The sequence below is a fragment of the Callionymus lyra genome, chromosome 2 (assembly GCF_982586985.1).
Source record: "Callionymus lyra chromosome 2, fCalLyr1.hap1.1, whole genome shotgun sequence".
NCBI classification, from domain to species: Eukaryota; Metazoa; Chordata; class Actinopteri; order Syngnathiformes; family Callionymidae; genus Callionymus; species Callionymus lyra.
The window spans coordinates 20,122,704-20,147,031 of NC_141819.1; the positions used below are offsets into that span (position 1 = coordinate 20,122,704).

The window sequence follows — 24,328 nt, forward strand, 5'->3', positions numbered from 1 at the left end:
TTTTTCCAAATAAATGTGCTTATGCTTCATAAAATGATGATATGTTTACTCGCTATTCATCATTTAATTGCTGGTTGTCGGAGTGGTGCCCCGCAAACGGGGCTGGCTTTGTTAACAACTGGAAAACCTTCTGGGGAAAACCTGGTCTGCTTAGGAGAGACTGCATCCATCCCACGTTGGAAGGAGCATCTCTCTTGTCTAGCAGTGTTGACAGTTTTAGTGTAACGTGACTCACACAGATCAGAAGGCAGAACTGCAGTCTTCCACACTCTTCTGCCCTTCTCCCACAACAGCCACCCACCTCTAACCACATAGAGAGGGTCAATCTGACCCGCTTAATAAAACCAAGTAAAAATGTCAGTAGAAGAGCTATTAAAGAAAATCAAATTCAAATAAATCTAAATCAAGAGCTGTTGCTGATCCAGGGATCCACCTCCAGAGCTGCTGCTGATCCAGGATCTTCACCACGTCATCAGATCCCGAGTTCTCTCCAGCACCCCCATGGACCCTCCTACACTCTCCTCTTTTCTCTCACTATATCCTCCCTCACTCCTCTCCTTATCCATCTGTCTACCCCCCCATCCTTCCTCCCAGCCGGTCAAAGCGGCAGGCCGTCAACAATGAGTCTGGTTCCGCTCGAGGTTTCTGCCTTCTAAAAGGAAGTTTTTCCTCGCCATTGCTCACTGTACAGCTCACTGTACAGTGTTTTGTTTCTTGCTCTTTGTTGAATTGCTGGGATCTATTTTTCCTTAATCAACTGTAGTCTTATTTCTTATTGTATAGTGTCCTGAGATAACTTTGTTATGATAAGACACTTTAAATAAAATTGAATTGAATTGAATTAAAAGGTTCAAGTGCAACTAATGTGAAAACCAAACTGACTCACTCGCAATCTTTCCGGTCATTCTCTCCCTCGTCTGAAATTGCGGCGAATGAGAGGTTACAAGAGCAGTGTCCATTATCATGTAATAATGCTCTTCACTCCTCCAGCCAGCTGTAATCACACCTGCTTTGTTTATACAACGAGTCCCTTTAAGGAGGAGACTTCTGGGATTGATGACGCGTGGTGACAAGCCTTGCTGTTTAACCATTCACAGCAGAGTGGGTGTGATTATGGTAAACAAGATTTCATCTCCAGAAAAACGAAGGGTTTTCAGTGGGCCTTAAGATCATTTTCTAATGTAAATATTTTAATGATAGTTTCTTACAAACAGACACATATTTATGATACAATAGAGTCCAACTCTAGATTCAATCAACAAATATGTTGCGCTGAAAATGAACTATATTTTGGTCGACTGTAATTCTGCCCAAACGGTCCAGAAGTCATTATTTACCGTGTTAAAATATTGAAAAGGTGTTAATGGTTCAAGTTAAGAGAGAAATTCCTAATTTAATCAATTTCTTATATGTGGGTGTATTTACCACACTTTGGTCGACAAAATTCCTTTAAAAAATGAAAATATTGATCTATTGTGTGGCACATAAACATGTGTCAGATGATCTTGACTCACACAAACATCGAGACCAAACACACGAGAATCACATGTCTACTGTGGTTACAATTGTGTTTGATAGAAGGTTGCAACATTCTGGTTCGTCTTCTGGGCACTTGGGTTTTTTTTTTACATGGTTGCTTCAGTGGACCACGTGCATTGTTACGTCTCGTGCATCAACATTTGTAATTCTAAACTCTAACCACAAGAGGGCAGCAAATGATATACACAATTCAATTGATTCCTGTCTATAATTGCATTCATTGAATAAAGTTTTTAAGTTTTAAAGATTTTACTGGCTTTTATTTTGGTAAATCACAACTTAATCGGACATTTTCTCACATTAATGACACCATTTATATCTTCATTTGAAAAAATCATAGCAGGAAATATTAGATAAAAATGTTATAAATTAGTACCGTTGTCATTAACAGCTAGGCTAGTTCATATGGCGTTTAAAATGTGTTATTTATTTGAACGCACACAGTGTAGTACAAATTGGACAACATTTAAATGACTATTTGTCCATGATAAAAACTAGTAAAGAGTGTAGATTTAAGGTTACAACGACGTTGCAACATATTATTCACAGCTTTTCAATCAACTGTTCGTATAACTTAATATTATTAATTTAGAATAAGTTCGACACTGTCGTTCAGTAAGAACGTTTTTATAGACGTCAGCTCTGTGTTTGGTTACCAGAGACACGCTGCTATAACGAACACACACACACACACACACACACACACACACACACACACACACCCCCACACACACACGCACACGCACACCCCCACACACACACACACCCCCACACACACACACACACACACACACACACACACACACACACACACACACCCCCACACACACACGCACACACACATTCACAAATGCAAGGGTATCACATGACTGCCATCATTAATTTACAGGATCTTCTAGTAAAACAATTTTCAAAGTCCAGCCTTGTTTCGTTCACCTGCCCTAAAGTTTTTACTGGGAAAACCAAGATAAACGTATTTACCATCAACGTGTGTCTACTGACTGTATAATGTCCAAACACTGTGTCTATAACGTTAGAAATAGACAATAGTTCAACAAATAAAGGGACAGGGACAGCTTGTGTGTGTGTGTGTGGGGGTGTGTGTGTGTGTGTGGGTGGGTGGGGGTGTGTGTGTGTGTGTGTGTGTGTATTAGTTAAGCTCTGTGCGAGAAAGTAATTATAAAAACCTTTAAAGACATCCACCGACTCTTTCAAATCCCTAAACATCTCGTTATACAAGACAATACCTTAAAACAAATATTTGGCATATTTAGACACTTTGAAATATCATAACACAGTTCAATAAAATACACATTTAATTGTATATAACTAGCTGTTTAAAACATAATCATCTAGCTGCACGGCAAGTGTTCATAAAATTAAAAAACAATGTTTTAACATGAAATCAAGAGATTTCACTTGTATAGGTCCTGGGCTCAGAGGCTTGTGACATGGAGGCGCTAGGACCCTGACGCCTCCTGCTGCACCATGATGCCTCCTCTCAGAGTTCTGCAGCACAGAACTTCTCAGTCCTACTCCTGTCCTGGGTCTGGGTCCGGGATGATATGGGTCTGGAGCCGGAGTCCCCTCAGACCTGTGTTCTGGTCCAGCTGAGCGCGTCCACCTGACTCGGCATCCGCGTCAGAAGTAGTTCCGGTGGACCACCTGTGCGCGCGCCCGTGTGTCTCAGCTGTCAGCACCCATGGACCCCTGCGCTCTCTCTAGTGTCTCCTCGGGCTGGATCGGACTCTGTCTCGGTCCTGCTGCTCTCGCTCAACGGGTTCCCACCTCATCATGGTCCACCTGAGGCGGGGTCCAAGGTGAGACACAACCTGAGCCGGTTGGTGGTGAAGAAGTTTTTTGGGGACATTTTGAAACATGGGGAACACCGGGGGCAACATGGAGCCCCCCCCACACAAGGACATCAAGACCGTCTCCTCGGCCCCTCCAGGGTACTCGGCCCCCCAGAAGCAGCACTCGGGGTCCACACTCCCGAGGCCCCCGGAGGAGGAGCTGGAGGAGCGCTTCAGGGCCGTGCTGGTGAGTGACCGGGACCACTCGAACCCAAACAACAAACAAGAATGTACTGATCCGGCGCTGGTACCGAGTACAGACGAGAACAGCCCCAATACAGGAGCTTATGTGGGATTATAGACTTATAGGGGGGGCAGCAGGTTTTGGTCTATGTTCATGAGAACTTTTGCCAATCAAGTTTTTCCCTCAACAAGTAGTGAAGCAACTTGATCGTTTCCATGACAACGACACAATTTATTCCCACTTGGTGTGGTCAATACAACTCATGGGTCTGTGGTTCTGTTGGACCTTCAGTGAAGCAGCTGAAGTGCAGCTTCTAATTGTGCTAGTGAGCTGAGCCAGAGGGCAGAGTTGTCTCTCTTCAGGTTGTCTCTCTCTCTCCTGTCTCAGGATGAAGTTATGAAGTTATTTTATTGTGCTGCTGCAGGTATAGCTGAAGTGATGACATCATGGCCGGGCTCAGCAACATTCCTGCTGTTGATAGTCTGGCGACGGCGTCCGTCACTGAGCCGCTGTTGTGTCACAGTAATGATCAGGTGATTAGAGTCTGACAGCAGCAGCTGCATTCTTCAGGCCTGACGTGTGACCACGACGACAACAACGATGATGATGATGATGATGAAGAACAATAGAAGTTCACACTGACTTGCTTGTGTTTAGCTGAACAACTTGATAGTTATCAGTTATTTAAGTTTGTCTGCAGAATGTTAGATTAAATAACTTCCTTGTTTCATTGTGTCTAACTGGATGGACCACTTTTCTTTTTTTTTAATCAAAATCATTTTTTGAAATAGAGGCATTTAAAATAACAAAAGCATTTTAAATAGGTGTTCTGCTTCATTTAAATATATTTCTCTGCCCAAAAATACAATTGTTTGTGTTTTAATCTGTGTGTATCTGTCTGTTGGCAAAATAACTATTGTCCGTAAAGTTTTTCATTATTTAATAAATATTTTTTAAATTAAAAAAACAGATTAAATTTGACATAATTCACGTATATCAGTACCATTGGACATTGAATGTTTATTTTTAATTTGTTGGCATTTTAATTCTATATAAAACTGTTTGTATAATAGTGCCGACATTTTCATTTCAATATATAAATGATTAAATTATATACAGTATATATTTCTTAAAGATAATTAAATGCTTTAAAATATTTCAGCAATGTCTAATTCTTGTATTTAATATTCTGATGCCACTGATTTACTTCCATTGAAAAAAGACAATATAATGTTAATTTAACATTCTCTATTTGAAGACTTCCTTCTGTATATTTTCCACAATAGATGGAAAACAAAATGTCTGTTGAAGGTTGAAATACAACCTTTTCAATGTAGCACTTCCTACAAAAGTGATAAAGTAACAACTCTTTTAAGGCTTTAGAAAGTACAAGATGTTTTCCATCCAATACAAAGTTGTTGCTTCTCTCTTTGTACAGACGCTACACAAAAGTGCGGCCAGAAGACAATTCATTTGGTTGAAGTTTACTTTTGAACTGAGAGATGGGATCTTTCTCGCTCACACACACAGAGTCGTTTGCCTAGAGAAACTTAAAAGTGATTTACATGTGTCACTTTTTCTGTGTTTTACATAAATATATTTGCATGAATGAACATCCCAAACATTTGTAAATGCACATCTGTGGATCTCTGAGTCCTCACGTGGACGTGACGTAACCAACTAACCATGGTTTGACAAGTTGCTCTCAAAACGCCTGACCTCGACCTCGTGAGTCAATGGTTGTGTGAGTGGAGTCGTTGTGTGACGGCGAGGTTGTGAACCTGTGAGAGTGTTGCCGAGGTCTTAAACGCCGCCATGCTGTGCTCGGGTGTCACCGGAGCATCTGAGACGTGTTTGGACAGAAGTGACCGTCGCTGACAAATGCTGACATCCATTATTAAAAAAACGGGTTTCCAGGAAGATGTCATTGTCTGCCGGGTAGTCGGCGTCCAAGAAACACAATGTGTGGTCGTCATGGCGACGAAGAATAGGCAGAAACTTAGTGATGTAAGATTAGGAAAAAAGTTTTCCTTGTTTTAACTTTGAAGACAAATTTAACTTTTACTGTTTGGTTTTTGTTTTGTTTTTACTTTGATTGTGTTTTAAAATACAGAATAATGTACACATTTATTTTTTAATTAAAACAATTTAAGAAATGTACCTAAAAAAATGTGTTTTCTTTTTTACATAAGGTTGTAATAATTTAATGACCATTTTTAATTTAATTGTAATTGCTGTATTATTTTGCTTTCCTGCATCTAAATAATATTGTTATCAAATAATAAAAGGTCTCAATTCATGCTTTACCATTTTCCTTTTCTTTTTCTCACGGTGTTGATCTTGTTCTTTGCTTCAGAACACCATGAATCTTCCTCCAGACAAGATCCAGATTCTCACTCTGTACGACAACGAGAAGAAGTGGGATCTGATCTGTGACCAGGTGAGTGGACACACCTGTGGATCATCTTTACTTCACCATGACAACCAGAGACATAAACAGCTCCCTCAGACTGAACTGAAGGAAATCATTTAGTTTTCAAGTGAAGGGACATCTGGAATCTTCTCTTGATAATGAAGTGATCGTTTCTGACTTTGGCTGTCCTATGTCCTCTGGGGTTGCCATGGTGACGTACACTACTGATGAGCTCTGCTTGTGTCCAGGAAAAGTTCCAGGTGAAGAATCCTCCCTCCACATATCTGGACAAACTGAGGAGCCACCTGGACCATGGTGTTGGCAGAAAGGTAAAAAGACTTTGTCCTGACCGGGCCACACCAGAAAGCTCATTGTCTCCAATTGGTCTCATCCAGTTTAAGAGACGTGTCCAGGAGTCCAGTCAGGTTCTGAGGGAGCTGGAGATCTCACTGAGGACCAACCACATCGGGTCAGTTCTGCCCGCCCGTGTCTATGAACCTATGACCACGAATACAGTGGAAAGGCTGCACTGACGATCCTCACAAGAACATATCAATGTTCTTCCATCACTTTAATCACATGTTCTGGTTCCAGGTGGGCTGAGGAGTTCCTCAATGAAGAGAACAAGGGTCTGGACGTCCTGGTGGAGTACCTGTCTGTGGCTCACTGCTCCGTCACGTAGGTTTTTTTGTCGTGATCTGCCCTCTCGGGTCGAGTCTAACGGCTGAGTTTGGCGCTCAGGATGGACAGTGATAGTCTGGACGACAACACGCCGCCCACCGAGAGAATCAGGTACATCGAGAAGTCCACGGACGACCAGAGTAAAAGTTCAGGATCTTCGAAGACCAGCAAGACCTTCACCAGCAGGTGAGCGAAAGAGTAGAAATGTTTATTTTCTTTTCTAGATTATATTTATTTTGGGAGTTTACATTAACTAATGTGGCCTTGAGCTAGCCTTTTCTCTATCGCCCCCTGCTGGCTGCCAGCTACATTATGACTCGTTATAAATAATCATCAAGAACATGTTTCTCAGGAAGGTGGTGAGAAGTTCACGCGTGGCGAGTCAGAAGGACGGCGTCCATCTTTGCATCATGTGTCTTCGTGCCATCATGAACTACCAGGTGAGGATAGTTACATGTTTTTATTGAAAAATACTTGTTTTGTTGTAACATAAAGTGAGTTTTGTCCCTTTTCATTTTTACGATGATGTTGTTGTGTCGGCAGTCGGGATTCAACCTGGTGATGCAACATCCCAGGTGTGTGAACGAGATCGCGCTGAGCCTCAACAACCGCAACCCGAGGTAACCACGACTTTCGTGACGTCACTAGACCGGCTACGGAGTTTGACACCTTCTGTTTGTGTGTCTCTCAGGACCAAAGCTCTGGTTCTGGAACTTCTGGCAGCCGTGTGTTTGGTGCGAGGAGGCCACGACATCATCCTGTCTGCGTTCGACCACTTCAAAGAGGTGCAAGAGAAAAAAATCAGTTATTATTTCTTTTTTTTTGTCTTCTGAGCTTTTTGGGCTTAAATCACACAAACTATCAATGAAATAAAACCTTTATTTTAGCAGTTTATTCAAACCTTCATCTCGCCAACGTACCGCTAATATTTATTTTCCGTAACTCCGCCCCCTCAAGGTCAGCTGTCGTCTCCAGCTGTCGGCTCTGTGTTGGTTCTGAGGCGTAAATGCGTGACACACTCGTCACCTTTGACCTCAGGCTGCTTTTTTCCTCCAGCAGCTGCTAACACGAGATCGCAGACTCGAGAACTGACAAAAGTTTCTATTTTTAGAACCAGAAAATGCTTTTGTCCGTCTTGGTGACAACAGAGAAGCTGCCTGGCAACATGACAGAAAAGACTGGGCTGCTTCCAGTTCAAATTTGGATCAAACTTAACCGCCATCGACTGTCTTTATTGTTCAGATACTGACCATGTTGACCTCGGTGCGCTTGAAAATTAATATGGAATAAAATTATACGAGATATACATTTTTATCAAACCAAAAAAGTATTTTATTTGACTTATTCAACGATTTACTTCCAGGTTTGTGGCGAAAGAAGTCGCTTTGAGAGGCTGATGGAGTTTTTCAGCCACGACGACAACAACATCGACTTCATGGTAAATATATATGATGAACATCTAAGATGAGAACAGAATCTGGACAGATGATGATGAATACTTTAGGAATATATAATATTTTATAAAAATGTGGAAATAAATGGGAAAATATTCAATTTATAGTTTTGTAATGTAGTATAAACGCTAGTATTTTAATATAAATTCAATATGAATCAGGTGATTTTTATTTTTTTTATTTCTTGATTAAATATTTAAAAAGGTTTAATAATTCCTTAATAATTGAACATGCTCCTCAACCGATGATGATGTATGTCCACCAGGTGGCGTGCATGCAGTTTATCAACATCGTGGTCCACTCTGTGGAGGATCTGAACTTCAGGGTCCACCTGCAGTACCAGTTCTCTGCTTTGGGCCTCGACATGTACTTGGAGGTGAGTATGACCTCGGAGTGTCTCGACGTCTGACCTGATGCCTGTGTATCCACAGAGGTTAAAGTTCATGGAGAGTGAGCGACTGTTGGTGCAGATCCAGGCATATCTGGACAACTTATTTGACGTGGGGGCGCTGGTGGAGGACGCCGAGACCAAGACTGACCTGGAGGAACATCTGGAGGAGGTCCAGCAGAACCACCAGCAGGTTTACATCAATATGTTCTTAAATTTAATAGATATAGTTTTTACTTCAATCATTTGATTTCATTTTTGAATAAATTATTTACAAAATATGTACATATATTATTCAACACGTGCATAAAATTTTTACCAAGTCCTCAGATGGTGTTTCTCTCCACAGTTGACTGCTCGGCTGCAGGAGAGCGAGCGAGAGGCGACGGAGAAAATCAGTGACCTGGAGAAGAAACTGATGCAGAGCGTGAAGGACGTGGAGCTGCTGAAGGTTCAGAGAGCCTGCATGCTTCACTGTGACTACAGTGAGTGACCCCAAGATTTACCTCTGTGGTTTCAGGAGAGTCTCCGTGAATCCTGCGCCCAGGTGTCCCTCCTCCAGCAGAGGGAGCTGGAGAGGGACCAGGAGCGAGCGAGTGAGCGAGAGCAAGAGAGAGAGAGGGGCCGAGCGATGGATGCGCTTAAAGAACTGGAGGCCAAAGTCCAAGCTCTGGTGGATCAGGGCTTGATTCGAATGGAGCGCTCCGACTGCGGAGTCTTGGACATGCAAGTGGTCCAGAGAGGTGAAGACTGAAGCTCCGCCCACATGTCTTCTTAGCTTGATTGATTCTCGTTCAGCAGGTGAAAGTTCTTCAGATTCTCCAAGTGAACCAGCCAAGGTCGTGGAGAGGCCGGCGTCTCCTCTTGTGGTCTCAGCTGAAGCGTCACCTCCTCCTTTACCGGTGGCTGCTGTTGATCCTCCACCTCCTCCACCTCCTCCTCCTCCACCAGCAGCTCCTCCTCCTCCACCTCCTCCTATAGGGCTACCATCCACAGGTGGCCCCTCAGGTGAGTCGAAACATGGTGAGATGTTATTTGTTGACTGGTCCAGGTCATGATCTGACGACCAGAAGTCTCTTATCATTTCGTTAGCACTCACTAACTGTGAGTTACTCAGACTAGAACCTTGGTCACTTATAATAACCAATTTGACCGATCACAGGCCAAAGATGGAGTTCAAAACTCCTAATCAAGGCTAGCAAGTATTTATAGGAAATGTTTGCGCCCCTCAGGTTCCAAACAGAAGAAGCCGATCCAGACCAAGTACCGTCTGCCCATCTTCAACTGGCAGCCGCTCGGGTCCAGTCAAGCCACTGGAACCGTCTTTGACGAGCTGGACGACCAACGTGTTTTGGAGGTTTGACAGTTTCCTGAGTTCGTTTTTTGACAAATACAATTATAAACGTCTTTCTATTAAGAAAATGCTGATTCTGATTTTCTGATACATCTATTATTTCACTTCATATTTGAAAACTATTAGACTTTTAAATAAGGTTAGTTTTTACATTTCTTTTTTTTTTTATTATTCATCAATTAGGCTCAATTTTATCACTTAAAAAACATATTTTCCTGTTCTGTATATTTGTAATTAAATTAAAATATCTAAATTTGAGCTAATTTGCTATTGTAGCATGTAGTTTTTCTACAAATGTCTTATTGTTTTAAACTATTCATTCCTAATATATTTGATTGATTTCACACGAATTTCATCAACAAGCTAACAGTCCCATTTTACTTCACCAGGAGCTGAACATGAACATGTTTGAAGAGAACTTCAAGACCCAGGCACAGTCCGGTCCGGTGGAGGTCGGGACTCTCAGGATGAAACTGACCCACAAGTCTACCAGTAAAGTCTCCCTAATGGATCCAAACCGGGCCAAGAACCTCGCCATCACGCTGAGGAAGGAGGGGATCCCTGCTGCCGACATATGCAGCGCCATTGAGATGTAGGTGATGATGATGATGATGATGAGGATGAGGATGATGATGATGATGATGATGATGATGATGATGATGATGATGATGATGATGATGATGATGATGATGATGATGATGATGATGATGAGGAGGATGATGAAGGGCGGCCATAATAGTTAAACTTATTTATGGATGTGTCAGTCAGGAGCCTGATGCATCTTCAGTGTTAACTTCAAGGTTGAAATTCTTCGTCATCAGCTCTGATTTAATTACTTACGATTATTTGATAAATATTTATAAAACAATTATATATATTGTGGTAACACCATGATTAAAAATATGAGTTATTTAACTATATCATTATTATCATATCTAAATGATCATTGCACATATCGACTATTTCTTTTGGGTTATAAAAATAAAGCTACAGAGGTGAATGAATAACGTGGTCCTACTTGTGGTGGTGGGTCTCCTGCAGGTACAACCAGGAGACTTTGAGTCTGGACTTCCTGGAACTGCTGGAGCGCTTCATCCCTTCAGACCAGGAGCAGAAGATGATCCAGGACTACGAGAGTCGGGGTCGAGCACTCGCAGAGCTCAGTGAGGAGGAGCGCTTCATGGTCCGCTTCAGCAAGATCCCCAGACTCCGCCAGAGAATCAGCACCCTGACCTTCATGGGGAACTTTCCGGAGAGCGTGAAGATCCTTCAGCCGGTGAGGAGAATTCAGGGTTGAGGGTTAGAAATCCCAAATGTGTAGCTTATGAATCAGGTTTCTGTTTGTCTGCAGCAACTAAACGCCATCATCACTGCTTCAATGTCCATCAAGTCTTCAAGCAAACTCAAGAAGGTTCTGGAGGTGATGATGATGACGATGATGATGATGATGATGATAATGATGATAAAGTTGTAATGGTGGTGATATCATTCACTCGACTTGTATCTCTGCAGATCATCCTGGCGTTCGGGAACTACATGAACAGCAGTAAACGTGGATCTGCATTTGGGTTCCGGCTGCAGAGTTTGGACATGGTGAGTGAAGAAGTTCCTCAGGATAAACTGGGTCTGTCTCTAAAACACATGCTCGGTTGTTGTTCAGTTGCTGGAGACGAAGTCCACGGACCGCCAACAGACCCTGCTGCACTTCATGGTGGACGTCATCCGGGACAAGTACCCGCAGGTCCAGAACTTTGACTCGGAACTGCACTTCCTGGACAAAGCGGCCATGGGTGTGTTGCCATGACAACCAATGTTGAGTTCTGCCATGGGACGTGACTGACAAAGCTGTTGTGGTCCAGTCTCTCTGGACAGCGTCCAGCAGGATCTGCGGGCTCTGGAACGTGGCATGGAAGTGACCAAGAGAGAGTTCTGCGTGGAGAATCAGAACCCGGTTCTGGAGACGTTCCTCAGCACCAACACGGCGCTGCTGCGCTCTCTGACTGCTGACGGGAAAACTGCACAGGTCAGCAATGTTCACCTGCTAGCTGGAGTGTAACAGTAAATCCACGTGCGCTCATCTTCACATCCCGTTCATTTATTCACGAGTGTAAAGTGGCTTGTAGTCTTAAAGATTCTATTTCTGGTTTGACCTTTCGACCCCGTTGCTGGTCTTACCTCTTTCCACAGGAATCTTACGAGTCCGCGGTCGAGTACTTCGGGGAGAACTCGAAAACCACGGCTCCATCGATGTTCTTCCCCGTGTTCGTCCGATTCATTAAAGCCTACAAGGTCAGAGGTCACCACAGGAAACCCTTCCTGCTCGGGTCACGTGACTGAACATCTCGTTTCTTTTTCTCAGCGAGCCGAGCAGGAAAATGAGCAGAAGAGACGACATCAGCAGAAGTCCCGTGCCGCCGTGACCCCGCCCACAACTGAGGTCACAAAGGTCAATGTCTCGGCTGAATATTCCAGGAGGCTTCTCACCTCGGTGTTCCTCCAGCTCCTATATGTCCAGTCTGGTCTCACACACTTGGTGCTCACAGGTTCCGGTGTCGTCCAAACTTCCTCATGTGGACCTGATAGCGGAGCTGAAGAGGAGACAGGTGACCCCTCTGGTCCGAGAGGGGAAGGACGGCGCCATCGAGGACATAATCACAGGTTAAACCGTCACACTGTTTTAACGCAGCCGTCCTCTCTGGTGAGTTCAGGGCAGTCAGGACATTTGTGTTTCTCCCCTCAGACTTGAGGAACCAGCCGTACAGACGAGCAGACGGGGGTCGCCGCAGCGCCCGCTGGAGACCCGGACAGCAGTTGCAGGTCTCCTCCGACATCTCTCTGTGATCTGTTACCATGGCGACGGGCAGAAGCTGACGTGAACAATCGATACTACTTCCTCTGGACTAGTGGCAATAGTGAGAAAAAGATTTGTTCCTTGTAGATGATCTCGAGATTCAAAAGTTTATAAATAAGAATTGAGGCTTACTATTTGTAAATTATTTTTATTAATGTGAGTGACTGAAAGGATTATACACAATAAAACATTTCGTACTTCATGAGACTACAGTTTGTTGGGGACAAGTTACCTCTGAGCAGTCGTCAGCCCAGAATCTAGGCTTATACTGTATTTGCTTCCATTTTTGGCGGCTTGATCAGTGTTGGTGTGAGACATTTTGAAAGGCAGGCTTGAGTTTTTATTCTGTAATCTGTGTTGATCTCAATTTATCTTTGACAAATAAATTCAACACATAAAAGATATGGTGAGTTTAAGGTTAGAGTCATACATTTTACTAATCAAAATTACATTAATTTGTCTCATAAAGGCCAGTGCTGGAACTGCAAGAAGATGGAAGATTTAACTTTAAACGTCTTCCACTCAGATCACTTCTCTTTTAAACTAGAATAATTCATTTTTTTAAAGATTAATAATGAATTTTCAAATACTGTTAGATTTGTCTTGTTATTATTACATTAAATCGAAAAAAGGTTTGCTTCATTTCAAAAATATTTTTAATTAAGAAAAAATGTTGCTTCAAAACATTTTACACTATAATAAGAAGAAAATGGCTACAGAACGGTTTTCATTTCAATTAAAAAAAAACGACTTTAATCGTAAAAAAAAAGGTTTGATTTCACTTATTACACATTAGAAAAGTACACTATTTATTTTAATTCAAGCAACCTTTTTTATTAAAATTATTATTTTGACTGAAACCTTTTTAATTGAAACCAATTCTTAATAACTAAGTTTAATTTGATTAAAAAAAAAAATCCACCTTTATAATCATGCCACTAGTATAAGTGTATTTGCTGTAAAATATCACATTTTTAATTATTCTTTTGTATAACTTCTGCCGCACGTAACTCTTAAAAATGATCTCAGACTTATTTTCTAAATTTCTAAAGGTTTAGTTACAAACAATCAGGGACAGTAATTCAACTGCAGGTTATTGTTTAACAACAACAATGACCAAACAAGGCACTCAGGAGCGTCGTATGTAAGAGGCTTCTCACTTTTATTCTCACAAAAACACAATTGGAACATACAAAAGCAGCAACTTTGCCGCTGAAGAAGCTGCAACTTCGTTCACAAACGTTTATTCGGGACAGCAAGCATCACTCTCACAACATCATCGTCCAGTTTTTTTTTTCTCCTCACAGTAAGTGTGGTGGGTTATTACTGACCCATGTTTAGATATGATACAAAATCTTACTGTACAGTTCTATCGTACACTCACAGGTTTACACAGAATGATCGGACTTGGGTCCAACCAGCGTGCAGGTGGACAGGAATGTTTACATGCCATTTTGGATTATTGTCTTCTAAAAACGTCACAGGAAAATCAAATCTCTGGATATAATATCTTGGGTTGTCTACATGAGTTCAACATCCACAAACAATCACACGTTCATCAAGAAACCACCACAAGAGATTAACGTGTTTAAAGTTCACAGACGGTCGGGAATAATATTCAGGGAGATGTGCTTTGTGTCGTCGACAGTTAGCGAGAACAAAGGATGGATAAAAGACAAACGGAACCATGAGTTTCTTCAAGTATAAAAATACAAAATAATCGTATAAAACATAGATGGCATTCTTCTTTTTTACATGTTCGTAAAGTAAAATCTCTTGAAAATAAAAAATACATGGTTTTAATATACATACATAAATACTTCAGATGTGATATCAACTATTTTAATACATTCTTAAAAAATACTTCATTTTTTGCTCTTCATTATTATTCATACCTAAACTCTTCCTTGGTTGGTTTTAATGCTCATGATGAATTAGCGCTGGAATGATAAAATTACTATACATTTTTTTCAAGAGTTTTTGAGTGAATGAACAAACGGTACGAAGACAGAACAACTGTACTCTTGCTGTCAGATAGCTGAGGTGCTAGCCTTAGTCGAAGTGCCTTCAGGAACTTATATTTCTGTCCTCAGGTAGTCAGATTTGTAAATAAGTGCTTTTTTTTTTTTACACTTTTAACTTCATTCTTTCAACTATATCTTGTGTGCTAACGTTGCAATGAAGCTAATAATTGTGCTATAACAAACCCATATTAGCTTAAATGCTGCTTAGCTAATAAAGCTAAATGTAGTGCTAATATACTAGTATATTAAATTGTTATCTTGAAATAGCTAGGTAGAGAAAATAGCTTTAGCGCGTGTGTAGCTCCATTTGCTTGGCAAAGAAGAATTTGAGTATAGATTAATAGTTGTATAGTGACACAGCTAACTGCTAACGTAGCGGCACACGTGCAACATGTTTCCGCGTCGACAGAGAAACAAAAAAAGAATCCCCGCGCTGGACAAACTGTAAACTAATCGTTGACTTACGTCGCCACAGTGACGCTCCACGCGTTGTCATGTCTCCGTGACATCATGCATCCTAGCTCTGACGGAAAGATCCAGACTTTTTTGTAAAAGTGAGGCCTGTTAATGAATCTGCGGGCAGACCAGAGTTAGTCCTGGACCTGAGGAGCAGACAGAAGATGGGAAGCAACAGAATACGAGCGAGAGGGCAGCTCAGCGCTGGAGCAGGAAATTAAACATGGAGAAGCAGCGAAGAAGAAGAGGAGGGAGAAGACAAGAAAACCAATATTTACCAACAGACAGATGTTAGTCAAGATGTTCCCACTTTCACCTGAATCTCATCCCAACAGAAGAAAGAGAAACATGAACTGTAGTAGTTTTTGAGTAGCAGCAGGCGGGAGCGACGGTCCAAGCCCGGAGCCTGGACCACCCTGGCACTGGTATGTTACTGCAGTCTTTGTTCACAGTGGGAATGTAAGAACAAAAACTCATCCTGGTTTTTAAATGCTTGGCTAACAGACGAGTCACTTGGTCACAAACCTTGACCTTTTAAAAAAAAGGGATTTTAAGCTCCTTTTATATCTTTTGTGATACCTTCTCCACCCGTGAACAGATGGTTCTGACTTTAAAATCTTATCTTAATAAAGTTTTATCATCGGATGTTTAATCATCCGTGCGAGAGGCCACGCCCACTCCCATCATCCATCCTTGTCTCTTATAAAAAAATAGTGCACGTGCTTTTTACGTGACCTTGTCATTCCTCCTGAAGTCTCTGATCGACACCAAAAAAAATCGGTAGGAAGATGGGATTTAAGAAAAGTGAAAAGATGCCGAGACGTATCAACGTCACACTCTGATTTAGTCACTTCCTTCGTCAGGAAACGATACGTCTAAAGATGCTACCACAGAAATCTTTACGCGAGCTACTTTACATCCGGTAACTCAAATGTCAAAAAAAAACGCACACCAAGAACCTAACGTTTAGTTCGGGGGGGGGACTGTGGCCCCCTTCCCATCAGTCTTTACAGTTCGTCCTCCAGGGGGCGCTGAGGAGGTCAGTAGGGTTTTTTTTTAGAAGTGGAATACCTGCTGCTGGCCCTGGAGTTTGGGGAACTCGTCTTTCTGCCTCCGGGTTTTCGGTCTCTCCAGACTTCCCTGCTGCAGGTGCTTCAGTCGCGCCGCCACGGTCGGGCCCTTGATGGGCCCCGGAGACTGGGTGCTGTTCTGTAGAGGAGGGAGAAGATGGAGGAAGTGAGACGAGGGACAAGAGGCAGCAGTGATGAGGAAGGAGAGTGAGAAGAAGAGACAGTTGGGAGAAGGAGGGGGTTCAAGAGAGAACATTTCAAGAAGGACAGAAGAAGAAGAGACTCTGACACTCGTTCAACCAAAAGGTTGGAGGAAAAAATAACAAGAATTAAAGGCAGCAACGCATCATATCTAGAGATGATAACGCTGTACTTGGAGCTGGACAATTTTCTGAGAGAATTTTATGATTTTCTAATGAAATGAAATACAATAACAATGACATAAAGTAATTAGTAATTATATTAAGTAAGTAAGTAAGTCATTTTTATTTGTATAGCGCTTTTCTAGACCAGGGTCACAAAGTGCTTAAACAATCAAAACAATACTCAATAAAGTATACTGTATACTTTAAAGATCAAGATAAAACTGATAACACAACAGTAGTTCCAGAAAATCAAGGAAAAGCCTGAACAAATAAAAACGTCTTAAGATGTTATCATAATTAAAAATATATATGATCTTATGTTTGTATTTTATTCTCTTTGCTTCAATTGTTTCATACTAGCATCATATTATTTGTGTGATACCTCCTCACAAAAGTCGCAGTTTATAATCTGGCCTCCATATATTACAAACTAGTTATTCAAGTTAGAATCAGCGAAGGGACAGGAAGTAAAGCGATCAGAGGGGAAGTTCTGATTTACCTTCCAGCGCGTTGACTTGTGGACGAGTGGAGCAGTTGACTGTTTCTCTGTCTGCGTTTTATGTTCATTAATTCTGTGAAATCTCTTTGAGCCCAGTTTGGTGAACGTGTTACTAAACGAAAATGTAAAAAAAAAAAACGTCAATGAGTCAAAACGTCACCTCCAGTTCAGCGATGATCCTCTCTTCGTCGTCCTCGTCCTGGATGGCGGACGCTGCTATCACGGGGGGAGTGGAGGCGGGGCGCGGCACGTCCGAGGACGGGCGACGCAGCTTGACCAGGGTTTTGGGAGCCTCGCAGTCGTCTTCATTCTGGTGTCGACAAGAGATTATGAGCTTTTGTGCAGACTGTCTAAAGCGTGGCCCTTTGACTGTATTTATGTGGCCGTCATGAGGTCAATGATTTTGATTTTATTTCTGTTATTCATTACTACATATGATAATAGGGTTTTCGTTTTACGACATTTGCCATGTTTGTGAGTATCTATTGCCCCACGCAAATATTTAAGTAAACATAAAATAAAAATGTAATAAGACTTCTGTTATATAAAATTAAAAACGAATAATTTTAACAATAAATAAATAACAATAAATAACATTATTAAAACTTATATGAAATACAATAAAATAATAATTATAGCAAATTTTGCTTTATTTTATTAATTTATTTTATACTTTTCTCTTCTGTAATTTGTGCTGAATGGCCCCAAACCACAACTTCCATTGTACAAAATGTGGTCCCTGAAGAAACTTAATTCCCCCCTGGTCTAGTGTCTAGCACAGCACAGATGTGAACTCACACATTTAGTCTAGTTATGGTCAAGGAATGTGTCAAATGACCTGCAGTCACTTCTCATCCTGCTCCAATGTCTCACCTTCGACACCTTGTTGGTTACAACGACCTCCCCGGTCCGGTTGGTGGTGAGTCCATGTGCTGAAGGGAAACTCCGGCGAGGAGGGGGCGGAGGCGGGGACTTGGAGGGCTTCTCTGTCCGGTACTTGGCCACACCCAGATCCACTAGACGGACCAGTAACAGTCAGAACATCCTTATCTTTTAGTATGAATTGACCCACGACTCACGTGACCCTCGATGGGAGCCGGAACCCTCCATGTTGTTCAGCTTCTGTGCGGCCAGCTGGACTTTGTTGGGATGCTGGTCCGCGAGAGAGTTGGCAGATGTGGATCCACATGATCCCACTGCAGTGGTGGAGGATGTAGTGGAGCTAAGAGGGATGGTGATCTGAGGTTTAGGGGGAACAGCAGGTTTGTTTATTTGCTTAGCAGCAAAGTCCAGTTCGGGAATCGCCTTCATCAGCTCGGCCTGGGTCTCCATCAGTTGCCGGTTGATGTCCTGTGCGCTGAACTGGGTCAAACTGGCCCGCTTCTCCTCCCAGTCTCGCTCCGCCGCCTCAGAGAGAGAACATGACAATATCAATCCCTGCGTCAAACAAGTCCAGCCTCAAATTCAATTACCAGTCGGACTTCTGCGGCCTTGTCTGCCGGGCGTCGAATCGGCAGGTCGTCCAGAACTCTGGTCCTGAAGGCAACAGATGTCTGGATGTCTTGCTCGGGGCCCGACACGTCTGGCTCGGCACCGCAGGGGGCAGGGGTCCAGTTGACCAGACTGGAGCTGCTGCTGAGGTCAGTGAGGCTCAGGGACGGACTGTCCAGAAGGTTGGAGTCCTCGGATCTCTTCTGGCCACAGATGTCGTCGTGGCTCTTCCAGACGCCCTCGCTCACCTGCCTGTCGGCGACGCCGAGACACCTGTGGTTAGACTCTAAGTCCAGGGTCGTGGGTACAGTGTGGCTCCACCTTCGCAGCGTGCAGAGGGCGTCTGTCATGCTGTTGCATCGCTTCAACAGAGCGTCCAGGCGATGAGGCTCCTCCTTCAGGAACTTCACCGCCTCCACCTCCACCCTCAACACCACCCGCATCTTACTCTGCAGGCTGGGGAACTGGTCTGCAGGGGGCGACGAGAGCGATGGAAGCAGAGCTTTTAGCCATGAAATTGTGACAAAGCCTTGAGTTCAACAGTATAAAAGAATATAGCTACAATTATTTAAGGACGTTTCAATATTAGTCATAGTAGAATTACAGCTGGACAACCATTACTTTTTCAAATTGTGATTAATCATATTATTTCACGGATTAATTGCGATTAATCACACTGTCTATGCAAATTCAAATAATGAATTAAAAAGTTGTTTTACCTCACACTTTCAACATCATAATTAAATATAGAATGAAAAAAGAAATCAGTATTTATATGAGAAATGCCCTCATTGGACTTTCCGGGTGCACTTGTTTCTACAGTAAAAAAAACATAATAAAAACAAGATGAGAGAAAGAGTGTTTAGATGTGGTCAGTTCATGTTCATCAGGAAAATATATGAATCGCCACCTAATGATCCCTTGCAGCATCTTATGTGTCTACACACATTCTCTCGTTTCCCCTCCCTCATCAACATTTAACACACATAACAACACTATTTATGAACACCACAAAACATTAACTTTCATTGTTGTACCATCAAAAATAAATAAATGGACATTGTTTTTTTTAAATGTGTCAAAAATCTTGCATGTGAGCAACATGCAGTAATGCGCGATAAAATGCAGTGTAAATAGTTTCTGTGTTAGGACAATAACACTGCATTAAACTACTTTAAACACATCGACTCACTTTTCAGCTGCGTCAGCGTCTCTCCCAGCATCCTCAGCTCCTTTATCTTCTGCTCCACTTCCTGCTCGGTCACCAGACCGTGATTAACAGAAGAGTTCCTCTGAAGCTCCTCCACAGATTTCTCAAGATCACTGCAGAGGAATTCAAGTGTCACGTCACAGTCAACCCCTGCACTTTTGCCGGTCGCGGACTCACTGCAGCTGCTGGATCAACAGCTCCTCTTGGTTCAGGTACTTGAGTCTCTCCTCCTCCACTAGGAGGCGCTGTCTCTGTAGAGGGTCCTCCTGAGTTCGAGTGGCCTCCAACATTAAGAGGTTCAGCTCTGACTCAGTCTGCCTCAGCAGGGCCAATACGGAGTCCTGGTTCTCCAACTGCCAGAACAATTTTCAATGACACGCATCCACACGTGCACCAATGACACACACACACACACACACACCTGCATGTTTCGCAGTTGAGACAGCTGCTTTCGCAGAGCGTTGGTGTTCTGCTGCAGGCTCTGCAGACGCAGCTGCATCTGCAGGCGCGACATCGTTGCCAACTGGTTGGTTCCCAGTTGAGGGGGGGGCATCAGGGCCAGAGGGGCGGACGGTGTCAGCGCTGACCATCAGGGAGGTGAGCAGAAGTATATAAGTTACTTCAGTTTAAATACAATTATTTGATCAAACTTTGACACTAAAACAACCAGATGTGCCTGAAAGATTTGTTTACAATATATCTTTAAATGTTCCTTCTTGTTTTGTTTTACAAATATCTTAATATCTTAACTTAATATCAATAATCAATCCAAATATTTGCTACACTTGTTTCTACTGTATCTGACAAATGATTAAATCCAGCTTCAATGGAACATGACACTTCGGGATTTTAGAGTCACAAGATTCAATTGAAACTGATACGAAACTGAAGTTTTGAATCTGTCCAAAGGGTCAGACTGACCCCAACTGGGCCCCTAGTTTGAATGCCAAAATCACACCAACATACATACTAAAATGAAGATGAACTCCATTCATTTCATCGTCGACAACACCAACAGAAACATGAAGGAAACCGGTAAATACGAAGACTTAAGAACGAGGAAACACGAAGGAGTGACACGAGGAAGCAGCAGCACAGGGACCAGAACACACAGGTTGACGTAGATACCTTTCGGCTTCTTAGCTCGTCCAGCTATAATAAGCAGCAGGAGCAGCCGTCACACACAGCCCAAGCAGAAGAAGAGGAGCAGCAGAGACAGAGCACGAGTCAAGAGAGAGGAGCAGTAAAGAGCAGCGACAGGCCACAGCAGTTACAAACAAAGCTGATAGAGAGAGGAGCTGCTTACGGTCATTTCCTGAGCAGTCGCTGGCAGACTCCATCTTCTCCCTTACAGAAGAAGACAGTGTAAGGATGATCACTCTTACGTCCGCACTTGTGTCTTTGTCATTATCACTATTATCATTATCATTATCTTTCTAGATCTACAGGTATTTTCTTACGGGCTCTCTGCCTCTGGTGCTCGGTTCAGGACTCGCTGCAACAGTCCAGTCAGGCTCGCGATCTGCTTCTCCATCACCTCCATCCGCTCCCTGCACAAACTAATGTTTATAAATCCACGGTGAGAGCTGACAATCAGAAAATAACTTTCTTCGCTAGTGTGAAGCCTCGTTCAAAGATATGTTTAAAGAGCAACTAATGTGAAAACCCAACTCTCCAGACTCACTCACATGAAATGCTGAAGTCTTCCTCTCCAAGATGCAGTAAGTCTCTCATCATGACCATGTTTTGAACTTATTACTTTATAAAGTTCTGCCCCGTCTGAAATCTCAGCGAGCGAGAGGTTACGAGAGTCCATTATGACATAATAATGACTTCACTCCTAATCCAACCAGCTGTAATGATGCCCTGCTTCGTTTATACAACGAGTCCCTTAGAGGTGGAGACTTCTGGAGTTTGATGACGCTCAGTGACAAGAAGTGCTTTAAGTGGGCGGGGCTTAAGCACATTTTCTGATGCATTTCAATGTATAATGTATTTTCTAATGTAAATATTATTTATATATTTATTTTATATTTTATATTATATTATGTATTATTATTATGTTATTATTCAATGAAAATAGTGGTTTGTTAAACAGACACTGATGAGTACAATAGATGTCCAAGGTCAATTTAAGAAACACTTAAATTAACACATTTGTTGCCCTTTAAACTTATTCAAGGCAGGCTCACCATTATATGGAAGGTATTAAACATTTTCCATCAATTAGGCATCATACAAGCGTGTCACCTTCAGCCACTATAATCCAGGAACAGCTCTTACCGCGTCTCTCCTTCGCCTCCCAGCAGCGGCGAGTTGTATCCTCCGCCGTCGCCCCCCGGTCCCATCAGGCACAGCTGCTCAGAGGTGAGTCCCAGCCCCGAACCCTGTCCCCGGGCCTTGGGACTCTCCCCGAAAACCGAGGATGTCACAGAGTCCCTGCGCAGATTCTGCCTCCCGGGGGAGCCACGAGCCGGCAACGTGCCACCGTACGAGTCCCTCATGTCTGGGATCTTCTGAGGGGAGGACGGGGGCGGGACCCGCAGCCCCATCGCCAGCATAGACGCGGCATAGGCATCGTTATAAAGCGGTCCTCCCGGTCTGTAGAGGGCGCCACTTTCAATTAACTCTCCCTGTAGAGCAGCGGCTGAGTACGAGGTAAGCGAGCGCACTGACCCCGCGCCTCCCCCCCGCCGGTACAAGGAGCCATAAGGGTCGGCTCTGGCTGGCAGAGGCGAGTGCGGCCCGCCGGCCAGACTCAGCCGACTGGACTCCGAACCCAGGGAGTAGGGGTCTGCATAGATCCGGTCGTCCCCCCGCATCAGCACCATGCTACGAGACCCGCCCAACTCGTCGTCGGGTTTCACGTCCCGGCGCTCCAGGATGGCGCTGGAGGAGGAGCAGAAGGCCTGAGGCGGGTGGTGCGGCTGCTGGTGCGGCTGCTGGTGCGGCTGCTGGTGCGGCTGCTGGTGCGGGGACGAGTGGTGGGACTGCGAGTGCGGGTGAGGCAGGGAGTGGGTGTGGTGAGGGGGTCCGGCGTAGGAAGACGGTCGGCCGCCGCTGTAGAGGAGGCGGGTGCGAGAGGGCGATCCGGGAGGGGGGGAGGAGTGCTGGGAGGACATGGGGGGGTTGTTGAGGCGACGAGCCGAGTCCTGAGGAGCGTAGACCATCTCCCTCTGCCGATCAAAATATGAGTCCTGTATTAGAAGGGAACGCTTCACTTTGATAAACCACGATTAAGCATTATTGTGAATGGACTTTCATAATAGTTACATCTTTTCACGGCTAAGTAAGGGTTTGTACTGGTACTGACAATACATTCTACTCCAATATATTGTGATACTGTAGGAATGATATGTTTGTAGTTAATGTTGCAGAATTACAGACCAAATGAAACTTGACAAAAGTGTAACTACTTTCATTTGTTTTTAAAACTAAAAATGCCAAACATTAGCTTTAATAGCTGCTGGAGTCGACTGTATCCTCTTGTCCTCAGGCATCGGGATCTGCCAGGATTTCATTGTCTATTAACTGCGTAATGACTGCTGCCACCTAGCGGCCGGATGTTTAATAGCAACACTAGAATGAACAAATGCTGTGAATATCAAAATGTTAAAAATAAATAAAGAAATGTAATCTTAATTTTAAACAATTTAATAAAATAAAGACCATAAACTAACCAAGATAAAAATTAAATAATAGAAAAAATTTGAAATATATATATTTTTTTACTGATACAGTATTGTTCAATATCGATTTGGAATTGGGGAAAAAAATATTTCACAATATTTAAGTTTATCAATATTATTTTACAGGCCTATGGCTGAACTTTTCTACTTTTTTTTTTGTTAGTTTAAATCAAATCCAAGTAACTTCTTCCCTGGTTGTTGCTTCAGGGTCCACATTATGGTCTAAACTGCTCCCTTCAGTACGTTAAAATTAATCGGCTCATCGACAGACAGAGCGTGACGGGTTTATGGTCTGGCATCGTTCCCGACTATTCAGCGAGAGATAAAGAAAGTACAAACTTGTTCTTAAACACTATACTTGGAGCTCACCCACACTTACCCTCAGGTCTCCGTTGGACATGTGCGGGTGACCCGGGTAGGTCCCGTAGACCGGCTCTTTGCAGTAGATCTTGATGACGCAGCGGTCCTGGACATCTCTGGGATCTTCCAGCTCGTAGAAAACGTTGCGAGTCTCGTCTTTGATGAGCAGAGCCGTGTTGGGAGACCTGAAGGATGCAGGACAAAGAAATTGAACAGACGAGATGTGAACCGTGAACCTCCTCAGGAAAGGGCAGGGATCTGACCTGAGCATGTTCATGGTGAGTCTCTGAGGGAACATGTGGACGATCAGAGCTCTCAGCGTCTCCAGGCTCGTCAACTCGTGCGTCAGGTGAACCCGCCTGGTCTCCTCGCCCAGCTGGAGGAACAAGATGCCTGCAAAAGGGGGAAGGAAAAGAGAAGGGAGAAGAGTGAAGAAGAGATGGTTTC

General features: G+C 43.2%; 2 protein-coding genes across 9 annotated transcripts in view; one reads left to right on the plus strand and one right to left on the minus strand.

Annotated features, from left to right (window-relative positions):
- The first annotated feature begins 3,091 nt into the window (after window positions 1-3,091).
- fmnl1b (formin-like 1b) lies at window positions 3,092-12,906 on the plus strand. The gene is given in 26 exon segments (XM_087783964.1): window positions 3,092-3,579; window positions 5,933-6,016; window positions 6,238-6,318; window positions 6,385-6,458; window positions 6,584-6,667; window positions 6,731-6,856; window positions 7,023-7,110; window positions 7,214-7,290; window positions 7,362-7,455; window positions 8,034-8,108; window positions 8,390-8,500; window positions 8,556-8,705; window positions 8,862-8,963; window positions 9,033-9,255; window positions 9,311-9,520; window positions 9,745-9,869; window positions 10,256-10,458; window positions 10,908-11,142; window positions 11,218-11,286; window positions 11,379-11,459; window positions 11,527-11,656; window positions 11,726-11,889; window positions 12,054-12,155; window positions 12,226-12,357; window positions 12,359-12,524; window positions 12,607-12,906. Coding segments are annotated over 26 exon segments (3,249 nt in total). The 5' UTR covers window positions 3,092-3,417; the 3' UTR covers window positions 12,708-12,906.
- Window positions 12,907-14,037: 1,131 nt separating this feature from the next.
- srcin1b (SRC kinase signaling inhibitor 1b) overlaps window positions 14,038-24,328 on the minus strand; it is a 37,521-nt gene continuing 27,230 nt past the window's right edge. For 5 of the 8 annotated variants that reach the window (XM_087783956.1, XM_087783960.1, XM_087783962.1 and 2 more), the window contains 15 exons: window positions 24,145-24,274; window positions 23,901-24,066; window positions 22,116-23,008; window positions 21,293-21,391; window positions 21,139-21,179; window positions 20,961-20,984; window positions 20,254-20,414; window positions 20,010-20,185; window positions 19,815-19,945; window positions 18,944-19,091; window positions 18,604-18,874; window positions 18,211-18,538; window positions 18,005-18,147; window positions 17,292-17,441; window positions 14,038-16,406 (listed from right to left, as the gene is read on the minus strand). In XM_087783956.1, the coding sequence (XP_087640082.1) occupies window positions 16,254-16,406; window positions 17,292-17,441; window positions 18,005-18,147; window positions 18,211-18,538; window positions 18,604-18,874; window positions 18,944-19,091; window positions 19,815-19,945; window positions 20,010-20,185; window positions 20,254-20,414; window positions 20,961-20,984; window positions 21,139-21,179; window positions 21,293-21,391; window positions 22,116-23,008; window positions 23,901-24,066; window positions 24,145-24,274 (3,014 nt within the window). In that variant the 3' untranslated portion in view covers window positions 14,038-16,253. The remainder of the gene's footprint in view (window positions 16,407-17,291; window positions 17,442-18,004; window positions 18,148-18,210; window positions 18,539-18,603; window positions 18,875-18,943; window positions 19,092-19,814; window positions 19,946-20,009; window positions 20,186-20,253; window positions 20,415-20,960; window positions 20,985-21,138; window positions 21,180-21,292; window positions 21,392-22,115; window positions 23,009-23,900; window positions 24,067-24,144; window positions 24,275-24,328) is intronic. The other 3 variants (XM_087783958.1, XM_087783957.1, XM_087783959.1) reach the window with 3 other exon arrangements.